Source organism: Mus caroli, unplaced genomic scaffold (genome assembly GCF_978045245.1).
Source record: "Mus caroli unplaced genomic scaffold, Mus_caroli_1 scaffold_2, whole genome shotgun sequence".
In the NCBI taxonomy this organism is placed as follows: Eukaryota; Metazoa; Chordata; class Mammalia; order Rodentia; family Muridae; genus Mus; species Mus caroli.
Genome location: NW_028227257.1, coordinates 155,379,771 through 155,391,021, shown reverse-complemented (window position 1 = coordinate 155,391,021; position 11,251 = coordinate 155,379,771). Strand labels below are relative to the sequence as shown.

Below are 11,251 nucleotides of genomic sequence, written 5' to 3'. Positions count from 1 at the left end.
GCCTGAACTTGCTACATAGCTGGGGATAATTTCTGATCCTTCTGCTTCCACCTCCCAAGTGCTGGGATCATAGGTGTGCTAGTTTATGAGGTACTCTAGGTTGAACACGGGGATTTCCTGTTCCTGGTCAAGCTCTAACAGCCGAGCTCCATCTTTAGTCTCCTATTCATCTTTAAAAACTGCCCTGAGTGGCCAGGTGTGTGGCCCACACCTTTTATCCCAGCACTCAGGAGGCAGAGGCAGGGCAATTTCTGTGAGTCTGAGGCCAGCCTGGTCTATAAAGAGAGTTCCGGGACACAGAGAAACCCTGTCTCAAACAAAAACAACAACAACAACAAAAAAACCAAAAAAACAAACGAACAAGGGGCTGGAGAGATGCCTCAGCAGTTAACAGCACTGACTGTTCTTCCAGAGGTCCTGAGTTCAAATCTCAGCAACCACATGGTGGCTCACAGCTGTCTGTAATGGGATCTGATGTCTGTAGACAGCTACAGTGTACTCATATGCATTAAATAAACAAATCTTCAGAGAAACCCTGTCTCCAAAAAAAAAGGAAGGAATCTTTAAAAAAAAAAAAATGAAGCAAAACAAAAACTGTTCTGAGATATGTGCTGTGTGGTTGGTGATTGGAAAAAGTCTTGATGAGCCCAAAAACTCATTCTCCCATGAAAAGGCCCACAGCTGAGGCAAGAAGACTGTCAAGAGTTCTGAAGATCTTGTCACATGGAACTAGACTCTGCCTATGACTGACTGACTGAGACCTTGGGGCTTGTCTCGCCTTAGGTCAGTCCCCTAGCCTATACAGGGTATCTCAGCTGCCCCCTAGCCTATACAGGGTATCTCAGCTGCCCCCTAGTCTATACAGGGTATTTCAGCTGCCCCCTAACCTATACAGGGTATCTCAGCTGCCCCCTAGCCTATACAGGGTATCTCAGCTGCCCCCTAACCTATACAGGGTATCTCAGCTGCCTCTTAGCCTATACAGGGTATCTCAGCTGCCTCTTAGCCTATACAGGGTATCTCTCTCAGTAGTGTCTGCATGCTGTCTCCAGAGGCTGACGAAGGCTGGCTCAAGTCTGGTGAGGGAGGCCCCAGCCCTGGCTCTCCCTAAGACTCACTATAATGTCATAAGGTGCGTGAGACTTTTTAGAGCAGGGGTTAAGCTGGTGCCCACCCACTGTCCTGTATGGTGAAGTGGGGTTAGTACAGAGAATTAATTAGAGTGTGCATGGTCCAGGGACTAAGAACCATCGAAGTTAAAGTCCCAAGTGAAGGAGACACAAGCATGACTGTTCCTGCGATCACTCAGGGATATCAGGCTTGGCCTGAGAACAGATGAAAAAATGTAGCCTGCCAGCTGATGGAATAATGGCTGCCAGGACCCTTTCCTGCTGGGACTCCTGGATGAACTACAGGAAGGGGGCACTTGTGGGCACCCCAGGCCTTAGGTGGCCAGGAACTGACTTCTTGTGCAAGGCCTGTGGGGCCCCCTCCCAGATGTCCTTGGGGATAGCAGCTTCATGGAGGAGCAATCAAGCCATAAATGGCTGCAATGCAAGGGCCCCCTTATCTGAACCTAGGGGGCTGAGTGTGCACCAATAGTCCCCAGGGCCCCTGAAGCTGAGCAGGTCTGTCCGGTGCAATCCAAAGGTAGAGAAGGCAAGACACAAGTCAGGGACTAGTAGGCATATCAATGCTTTTAATTCCTATGGACCAGATTGGTCTGGCCTCTAAGGCCTGGTAGGTGGTATGCTGCCTAAGGTACAAAAGTAAAGCACAGGGCCAGCCCCTCAAAACAGAACACAGCAAGAGCAGAGACCTGACTTAGTCCAGGGGTTGGGGGGGTGGGGTAGAGCTTCAGTAGCCATCGTCAGCCCAGGTGACCTCATAGTCAGGATACTTGGCTTTGATCTTCTCAGTTGAAACAGAGTGCTGGGCACGACCGTAACCCTAGAGAAAGGAGGACCGCCAGTTTGCTAGCTTTTTGCTTTGGGAGCCCACCCAGAAGCTGCAGCAATAGCAGTCATGGTAAGGAAATCCTACCATCCTAATCATACTGGGAACATGATGAGGACTAAAGGGCTCTTCAAGTGATGCCTGAGGGTCTAAGGTGGATTTTAGGAAAAAGGATCAACATAGTCAGGACTGTGAATTTGACCCCAGCACTGGTGGCTCCAAGGGCCCCTAGAGAGTCAGGACACAGACCCATCAGGATCTGGAGCAAGTCGGGGATGTAGCCCAAGGTGTCATTTGGGAAACGTGGGGAAAGGAAAACCCATACAGCCCTTAAGTAAGGGTTCTGTAGCTCTAACTTTCAGAGTCCCAGAGGTGGCCTGAATGGTGGTGTGGGGGTGGTGTGGGGGTGGGGTCAGGCTCACAAAGGTGAGCTTTGCAGTCTGGCTGAGACCTGGGGACTGGAGCTCACCATAGAGTAGCCATACACGTGTATCTTCCTGTCCTGGCTCTGATGGGAGATGCGCCCGCCGCCTAGGCACTCACAGTCATAGCCATTCCTTTGCAGCTCGCCTGACACTTTGTCATAGATGTCCGCTGGGGTGGGGAGAGTGGCCTCAGGATATGCCCTAGTCGCCCTTGTTGGCCCCACACTGAACTCTAGGGCTGGATATGGGGTCAGAAGCTCCAGCTCTTGGTGGTCATTTTCCAAGAGGAGATGAGCCCTTCCCCCGTTGGCAAAAAGATGAACGGGAGGAAGAAGACACTTTCGAAGTGAGAGACGGGATTAAAAAGATCCCAGTCATGGTACTCCTTTCTGCCCAAATCCCGACGTTTCTAGGTCAGCCTAGCTATGTGTTAGTACAAGTCATGATATATTAGCAGTCACTACTCCCCTACCAGCAACTGTAAGGCCCCGCCCCTAACCTTCGTCCCGCCTCCAAGGGCACAGAGGCCCCGCCCTCACCGTGGTACTCAGCCCATTTGTAGCCACGCACGATTTCCTTGCACTCCTTCGCCGGATCCCCGGAAGGCTCTGCTAAGTGGACTCGAATAAGCACATACTTGAAGACGCCATCCGAATCAATGTCTACATCAGGAATCTGACCGAGGTCCACCGCCATGTTCCCCGAAGCGCTCGATCTCTGGGCCCCACAGCCCCTTACCAAACCCGACCCAGGCCTATGCGTAGGGAGGCGGGCCCTTTGGCAGCCACGGCCAATCCCGTGAGGGAATGCTTACCTAGCCCAGAGCCTCAGCCAGTTGTACCTCCAATCTGAGACACGGACTGGCCAATTGCAACCCAGTTCTTTGCAGCTTTGGGATCGGGCTCTTGAGTCCCAGTTAAAGGAGCCGAGGCACAAGTTAACCGGTGGTGCTGTAAATCAACCCGCTGCAGGGCAGCAAAAGAGGATGCAAGGACGCACCCCGGTTCCACTCCTGAGTCCTAAGGCTTCAATCCGTAAACCATAAATCCGAAGTTCTCTCTTCCCCAACACCCGTAAACCCGAGGATCTCTCTCAGGTCTCTCCAAATTCAAGTACTCCCCTGCATACTCCACTTTACACCCTCGGGCCTCCCCTTCCACAATACTCCGGTTGCCGGTTGTTAAGCTCCTACTCCCGAAAGCTTTGACGGAACGCTCCCCCCGCCCACGACGACGACGACCACCACCACCACTACCGAGTTATTAGCAGCAGCTACATTCAAGTTCTATTTTACTTGGTTCGAAAGCACTTGCCCTTCTCGTCAGGGGCGTTCTTGCCAGTCTGCCGCAGGAGGGACTGTGGAGTCCCTGGGGAGGGCGGCAGGCGGCGGGGCAGCAAGTGTTGCAAGAGCGGCATCCGGGCATGTGCTAAGACAGGGGCCAAGGAGAGAGAGCCAGCTGGAGTGTCCCGGGGACATCCAGTAGAGGGTAGCTGGCGCGTGTGCACACCCTCGTGCATAGGTGTGTGTCCTAGGTTCTTGCAATTGAACTTTGAGAGCTCCTAAGGGCTTGGGGCTTCTGTAGAGGGCTTGGAGAATCTAGTCGCAAGCCCTCTCTGGGTCACACCCTCCACAAAGTCCTGGGCTCAGATCCAGGTACACTTAGGTTGTAGGGGTCAGGCAAGGGGCTTAGGGAAGCCTAGACCTCTCCACAACACGTCAGGCTTTGGCTTCTCTCTCAGCTTGGAGTGCAGTCAGGGCACTTCTGCACACAGGATTGGATTCGGGGTAGGTCTCAGCACCGAGTCCTTACCTAACCGTACCCACACTTGGTGGCTCACTACTAAGCACCTTTCCTAGTCCAGTTCCTAATTAGGGGCAGCCCTGTTCCTTACTCATTCCCAAGTCATTCAGTGGTAGGAGCTGCTCTCTGTAGGGTTGCCTGCTAATTCATCAGCACACACTTCCCACCTCTCCATCTTCTCTGGAAGGCAGATTTTTAAGGCCATCTTGTTGGGTAGGTGTTGGGAACTCAAATCCTTACCCAGATCTTAACTCTAGCTGGGTCGCTGCCCACACTGCTTCCCCTGCTCAGGTTTCCATCTGGCAGGGTGGATTGTGCCTTGGCCTTGACCTGAAAATTCCCCAGTATTCCAACTTGTCCACAAGTGCTCAGACTATGGTGAGAGCATTGAAGGACAGGCGGCACTGATAAGTGTACAGTGCTGGCCACGCCCATTGCCTCAACCTCATAGGGGTGCACAAGGAGTAGCCCTCTGAGCCTGACACACCCCAGACAGGAGGGTTAGGGGAAGTGCTCGAAGTAAGGACATCGGGCTTTGGTTAACATGGATTTCTGGACTAGAAGGGTTGGAGAGCTATAGCAAGCACCCACAACATACACCAACTGTGTTTGTCCCCATGGGATGAGTGTAGCAGAGCAGAGCCCAGAGGTCCTCAGTCCCACCCCACCTCCCAGTGGGGAGCACCGAGGGCGAGGACCGGGCCCTTGGGGAGCCCCCTCTCCTTGACTGGCTTAGGGAGAGCCCAGGATGTGGAATTTGGATGGCCCGGTTACGAACAGAAAAGAAAAGAAGCAGCTGGTTGGAAACGGGACAGGGGTGGGGTTGGGGGCTCCCAGGCAAAATTAGAGGTGTGGAGTGGGTGGAGCTCAGGGCAGAGAATCTGTATAAGACTAAAGGAGGCCCAGGGACTTGGAAGGCGCTGAACCAACTGGTCCAGACTCTGGGGGCCTTCGTGATGGATCAGGCAGGGCCTGAGTAGAGTAGGCAGGGCTCGGGGTCGGGGCCTGGGCCTAATAGTTCCATGGTTCACATGATGTCGTCCAGCAGGTTGGCGCTGGCTACCCAATCTAGTGCACGCGGCTCAGATGCAGCCATGATCATGCACATGAAGGGGCGGCCAGTGCGCCGATCCGTGGGATAGATGGTTGTGGGCGTGAAGCGCCGGTTAGCTTCCACAAACTCACAGAGCTGCTCATAGACCCGTGGGAATTCGTGGCGGAGGAAGACGCCGCGCATTCGAAGCTCACGTTGGATATGGATGAAGGCTACTTCACGTGCGCGCCGGCCAGCCTCACCTTCTTCGTCCAGGCCCGCAGTACCTGGAGGTGGCGTCAGGATCAACGTTTCCATATCTGGCTCTCCGCCACGCGCAGGAGGAGGACGCGTCGGGCTGCCAGCGGCCAGAGCCACCTTGGCGAACTTGCGCACTGTGGGCCCAGGAGTGCGCGGCGCGGGCCGGGCAGCGGCTCCCGGGGGTGCAGCGCTGGGGCCCACAGCCACGGACACGCTAAGCAGGAAGCACTCCGCCGGCTCATAGAGCCTTCCTGCGGCCGCCAGCTCTCGTGCATAGCTACCCAGGGGCGCCGCATGTGTAGCCAGCTCACGCAGCGACAGGTAGGTGGGCGATAGCAGCAGCCCTTCGAGGCCGAAGCGTAGGAAGTTGTCGGCAGAGCCCGGGCTCGGGAAGCCCAAGAACAGCACTCCACGGCCTCGCGACAGAAATCCGACGCGCGCTATGCGCGAGAAGGCGCGATGCACTGGGCTGCTGTCGCGGCAGAACTGCAGCACGTGGCGGCACACGCTGCCCACGCGGCCGTACACGCAACGCGCCTTGTGCGCGTCCCAGTCCTCTCGGCGGCACAGACGCGAGCAGTAGTAGGTATAGCAGCTGTGGCACGACTTGAAGTAGAGGCAGGCGTTGAACATGGTCTCTGTCCGCCGGCAGCGCGCGTTGGAGCAGGTCATCAAGTCATCCTCGTCTGCGCTGGGCTCCGGGGAGGCGTCGGCTGCCTCCCCCGAGCCGGTGGGCTCTTCAGTACTGCCAGCCGAGGCCGGGGGCGAGCGCGATGGCGCCAGCAGGGTGGCCCCTCCAGGGCCCGCAGGCCGTGAGTCCAGCAGGCGGCGTAGTTGGCGGCCTAAACCTTCCGCGGCAGGCTCCGGGGCCTGGGCTGGCGACCGTGAGTCGATGACCAGGTCGGTGATGAGCTCGTCCAGCTGCTCGAGGCTGCGCTGGCGACTTGAAGCAGGACCCTCAGGGACCGTGGGTACGGGCTGCCGTGGTCGGCCTCCAGGCAATTCCCAGCCCTTGGCAGTCGGGCGCTCCACTGAGCGCAGGTCGTTGTCTGTGATGGTAATCTCTGGCGTGACGTACCAGTTGCGGCCCAGGCTCTCTCCCGCGCGGCCCTTCTCTGTCAGCGACGTCTCGGACAGCGACAGTGCTGCATAGCGTCTGGGTGAGGTGGACAGATTAACTACGACTGGTGGACGCCGACCTTCAGGGGATGAACCCCGGGTATCCCGAACCTCGCGTCCCAGGAGGTTCTCATAGCTGCGGCCGCGTCCTAGAGGATCTTCACGACGAGGGCCAGGAGCTAGGATGTTGTCCCAGGATCGAGAGTAGTGGCGGCTATCGGTGGCCAGCCGGGGTGGGCTTGTGCCAGTGCCGCCGTGCCACGAGGCCAACAGTGGTCCAGGGGCGGGAGGCGGCATCACCTGAAGGGTGCGGTAAGGCCTGGGACCCCAGTCAGCCCAGGGTGGGCTGCTGCGCGGGTGCGGGTAAGTCCGAGCCAGTAGATCGCGTTCACGGTACCTCCCAAAGTCCTCGGTGTAGAAAGTGCGGGCTCCAGGGTGCGCCCGGGGCTCTTCTGGGACATACCGGGGAACGAAAGGCATACCGTAGGCTCGAGTTGTCTCCCCGTAGTAGGAACGGGAGGGGGGCTCCTGGATCGGGAAGGTGCGTACTTCGCCAGCATAGTAGCTGCCCCCACGTCTTGGACTGGGTCTAGGGGGTTCTTCGGACAAATAGGGCCTGGAACAGTAGCCATCAAAGGGAAGGCCGGGGCTTGTGGTAAAGCTGCCTGCGTAGCCCTCTGGCTCCTCGGTGTAGAAGAATTGGGTGGGACCTGGAGGCGTTGTGAAGGGTTGACTGCGGTGCTCCAAGTAGTCCCGGGGCCCAGGCAGCGGCCCGTCACAGTACAGAGCTCTGGGGTCTGTACAGTACAAGTCACTGGGGGTGGGAGTGCGTGACAGGGCCACGTGGCGAGGGCCGGGAACTGTAAGGCCATGGAACTGTGGGGCTGTGCGAACCCAGGACGTCGACTCTCTAGGTGCGCAAGATCGCGAGCTTCGGGCGGCGTGCTGCAGCACTGCCTCGTCCGGCTTGATGTCCAAACGGCAGCGGACATGGGGGACAGATCCAGAGGGTGGTTCCGGTGGTGCGCAGCGGCCTGGGGTGGCGCATAGAGGCGCGATGCGTCCGGGGCCTCCCCGCTGTGGCTGAAGCTTGATGGGGTGCAGCTCATTAGCCAGAGCTCTCAGCGCAGGGTACGAGGGCTCCCGGCGCGGCGACCCCTCCACCCGCACTGCACGCTGGGCTTCCCGGCCTCTGCGTTGCAGTACGGGGGGCGAAGCTGGAGCAGTCGCCAGGCCTTGGGACGCACGGGGCGCGCTCTTGGAACGGGTGCGGCGCCGAGGCTCGCTGTCTCTGGGTCGGGCGCGCGGTGGCGCAGGTTCAGGAGGTGGCGGCTCTGGGTGTGTCTCCATGGTGGGCTCGTCCAGTGCCTCTAAGAAGTCAAAACTACGGCAGTGGCGCTTGTTGAAAGGCGTGGGCGCAGCAGGCCGGGCCACGGATCGCTCACATGGCTGGCGTTTGGATGTGAGCCCTGGGTCCACCACCTTGATGTCCTGGTACACGGTCGACACCAGCAAGTCCGGCGGGTCCGTGCGGGTCATCTTAAAAGACGTCCCCAGGCTGGCAGCTCCAGTCACACGGCCTTTCGGGGATTTTGCCCTGGGAGGAGATACCGGTCAGGGCAGCCTCCTCTGCACCCCAAGCCCTTTACCCCATCCCACCCCACGTGCTGGTCCGGCTTACCTGGGGCATAGGGGATGGAGCAGCCTTGGCTGCAGGTCTTGGTCAAGGCTTCTGGTGCTGACCCCATGCCTATGTTAGATGTACCTGCAGGAGAAAACTCACAGTCCATGCGACCTGTGGGGTAGATGGTCCAGGAGAATTTAGTCTACTGTGGACCTTCTTTGTAGAGGGAACTCCTGAGTTAAACCTGCCAGGCATTCTCTCCCTCTACTAGGGTCGGTTGGGCAGGCTTAGGTAGATCAAAGCGGTACGTGATCTCAGCACTACTGCCCTCTGGTGCCTATAGTTGGAACGATCGGCCCCTTCCCATCAGTCGGGCAGAGTGCCCCTCTGAAATGCAGAGTCCCAGGTGAGTTAATGAATGGTTTCTGCCTGCCGACTAGGCTGGGCAGAGAACTCTTCTCCTAGCACTCAAGTCCTTTTTAACCAAGTGTAAGTCCCCTCAATTCGATGAGGTGTAAGTCCCCTCAATTCGATGAGGTCCTAGGCAGAGGAATGATCCCAGAGAGTTTTCTTGGGTCTCTAATTCCTCTTCCTTTTGCATAAATCTCGGACCCCAGTTTCTTGAATGAAACCCACCAAGCTTGCTGGAACAGAGAAGGCTACAGAGCAAGACTCTCCAGTTTTGCAGAATTGCACATGGACCCCACCCCCACCCCCAGTGTGTGCTAAAGCCAGGTTTAGGCTACAGAACCACGTGGGGCCATGTGAGCCACGAGTTCATGGTGTCCTTCCCCTAAGCTGCAAACTACCACTAGTGTACCAAGCCAGGAGGCTGCCAGCTAGGAGGAGGCAGAGGAGAGGGCGGGAAAGCCCCTCCCCAGGACAGAGTCCTTCCCACTCTGGCTTTGGAAAGCTCCATGGAAACGTGTGGTTGTTCATCCCTGGAGCTATGGGCTGGAAAGGATCTAGGCTAATGTTCAGATATGGGCCACCAGTGTCTGTGGTCTCCAGGGCCTGGAGCTGGCTGGAGAAAGGGTTTCAGAAGGCGATCACACACACACACACACACACACACACACACACACACACACCCCTCCCCCCATAATGCACCTACTCCCAGGACATCTCCCCCAGAGGAAGTTGAGAGTGTGTTGGGGCCTGGCAGGACTTGTAAGTGGATGGGCCTTTCAGGTCTCTAGTCCAGGTGTACAAGGGGCTGTTAGAGGGGTGTTCCTTGGAGTCAGGGTTACTAAGTACCAAGGCTTGTTCCAAACCCAGGTTCATGCCGACCCTATTAAGACCTCTTCCATTCTAAACTCAGTGCCAGGTCAGAGTTTGGGTGAGATGACAGGGTCTGAGGCTCCGCCCCAGGAAGGTGACAGTCGGCTTTGCTGGTTGCAGCTGTCAGGAGCCGGGCACTGTGACACACGCTCCCTTTGGGATAGGGTTGGGGCTTGCTCTTGTATCCTAGGTATTTTGAAGGCCCTTCCCAAATACCAGTCCTGCTTTGCCCGTCCTGGAGCAGCCATCAGCAAGAACCTAGTCTGCGTTGCTTGGGGGCGGGGACTCCTCATCCTTCCGTGCAGCCCCCTCCCGTGCCAACAGCTCCACATGCTGGGCAGTTTGGCTTTGCCTCTTACCTGGTGATTACTCCACGAGCCGAGCCCGAGTAGTCTGCATAACCCAGGTCGGTTCCAGTGTGTACCTGGCCCCGCTATAAATATATATATACATACATACACCCGGTACCAGCAGAAGCTTGGAGGCAGCTGCTGTGATCCTGGCCTGGCGGCTCAGTACTGCCCCAAGTGGCTACCAATAGAATGGCACTTAAAGGGGCCGCGTTGTAAGGGAGGTGTACAGTGGGACCACAGACGCCCTAGCTCTCATTTAGGCGGTGTAGAGTGAAGGGTAATGTATAGCATCCCCAAAGCACAAATCTTTCGGTCTGAACAGGGAGTCCCTTGCACCAAGAGAAGCCTGCCAGAAGGATTCCAGGCAGGGCCCTGTAAGGAGCCAGAAGCCTTGGCTTGTCTGCAGAGACACTGGGTTTGGGGAAGTTTCCAGAATACACGTCTGTGGTTGGACCCAGGTGGGAGCAGATGCCCCATTGGCCTCTCCTCAGGAACTGTCCTCTTTGGCTCTGAAGACGCCAAAATCTCGGCAGGTGCCCGGGAGCCAGATGGCTTGCTCAGCCTGGAGTATAACTGCAACCTCCAGTGTCCAATATGGCCTGGGTGGCCGCCGCCTGCTTCCTTGGGGGGGTCTTCATGAGGTTCACTCCTTAAGCCACAACCTCATTCTGGCCCTGCATGCCCCTTGCCAGAGGCACTGGGCCTTCCAGCATCCTAGCTTGGTAGATGATGGGCCATAAACGCCAGACCTGCCTAGTTAGGCACCAGACCTGGCAAGTTCCCGGTGCTACCGCTTATTGGGCAGTAGTGGGGGTAATTTACGTGTAGACCCTTTCTCTACATCAGGAGTGCAAAGCCTGGGAGCTAAAGGGCCAGGTAATGCTTGTCCCATAGCGCCTGCTCAGTTACCAATTGTTCTGTGTGCACAGCTCCCTAGCAGAAGAGAAAGGGAAGCCCCCCTCATGGCACCCCCACAAGTCCTAGGAAAGTACTCTCAGCCTTGGCCCACAGTAGGCGCAGCACTATGCTCCACCCCCAACGTCACTAGCAGTGATAACTGCCTGCCTCTGGAGGGTTCTCATGGCAACGTGTCCACAGTGGGCGAGGGTGGAGAGCTGCCAGCGGGGGCGAAATTCTCAATTGCAGGCGCCCCCAGACTCCCAGCAGGCAGGGAGGCAGTGCAGAGCAGGACACAACTACCTTACCAGGGCCTGAGACTCTCAGGTAGTCTCCCTGCTGTAACCTTGTATCAGCCTGTGGTGGTAAACCCTGAGCCATGACCACCTTGGTCCTCTGGATGACATGGTATGGCTAGGTACTAAGTCCTCAGGCCACCCTTTGGGCCAGCATTTTGGCTTAACAGCACCTGGTCCATTGTTTGGCCTCATCTCAAGCTG

The 11,251-nt window shown here is 57.1% G+C and overlaps 2 protein-coding genes across 3 annotated transcripts; both read right to left on the bottom strand.

Annotated features, from left to right (window-relative positions):
- Positions 1 to 1,671: 1,671 nt before the first annotated feature.
- Phpt1 (phosphohistidine phosphatase 1) lies at positions 1,672 to 3,166 on the bottom strand. The gene is made up of 3 exons (XM_021156232.3): positions 2,921 to 3,166; positions 2,426 to 2,550; positions 1,672 to 1,950 (listed from the first exon to the last, which is right to left on the bottom strand). Exons 1-3 carry the CDS (start codon positions 3,075 to 3,077, stop codon positions 1,858 to 1,860), a joined length of 375 nt encoding a protein of 124 aa, XP_021011891.1. The 5' UTR covers positions 3,078 to 3,166; the 3' UTR covers positions 1,672 to 1,857.
- A 2,044-nt stretch (positions 3,167 to 5,210) lies between these two features.
- On the bottom strand, positions 5,211 to 10,004 carry Ajm1 (apical junction component 1 homolog). 2 transcript variants are annotated; one of them, XM_029474738.2, is made up of 3 exons: positions 9,861 to 10,004; positions 8,278 to 8,391; positions 5,211 to 8,193 (listed from the first exon to the last, which is right to left on the bottom strand). In XM_029474738.2, exon 3 carries the CDS (start codon positions 8,133 to 8,135, stop codon positions 5,211 to 5,213), a length of 2,925 nt encoding a protein of 974 aa, XP_029330598.1. In that variant the 5' UTR covers positions 8,136 to 8,193; positions 8,278 to 8,391; positions 9,861 to 10,004. The 2 variants fall into 2 exon arrangements, with proteins under 2 accessions (XP_029330598.1, XP_085691226.1); XM_085835100.1 differs by having other exon boundaries at positions 5,211 to 8,361; positions 9,861 to 9,997.
- Positions 10,005 to 11,251: the final 1,247 nt, after the last annotated feature.

What these genes read in the sequence shown, in the direction of transcription:
- Phpt1 (XM_021156232.3), bottom strand. Translation starts at nt 3,077, where the DNA reads ATGGCGGTGGACCTCGGTCAGATTCCTGATGTAGACATTGATTCGGAT. An exon ending in CAAATGGGCTGAGTACCACG is followed by an intron (nt 2,551 to 2,920) that starts GTGAGGGCGGGG and finishes TCCCCACCCCAG; the next exon opens with CGGACATCTATGACAAAGTG. An exon ending in ACGTGTATGGCTACTCTATG is followed by an intron (nt 1,951 to 2,425) that starts GTGAGCTCCAGT and finishes TCCTTTCTCTAG; the next exon opens with GGTTACGGTCGTGCCCAGCA.
- Ajm1 (XM_029474738.2), bottom strand. Translation starts at nt 8,135, where the DNA reads ATGACCCGCACGGACCCGCCGGACTTGCTGGTGTCGACCGTGTACCAG.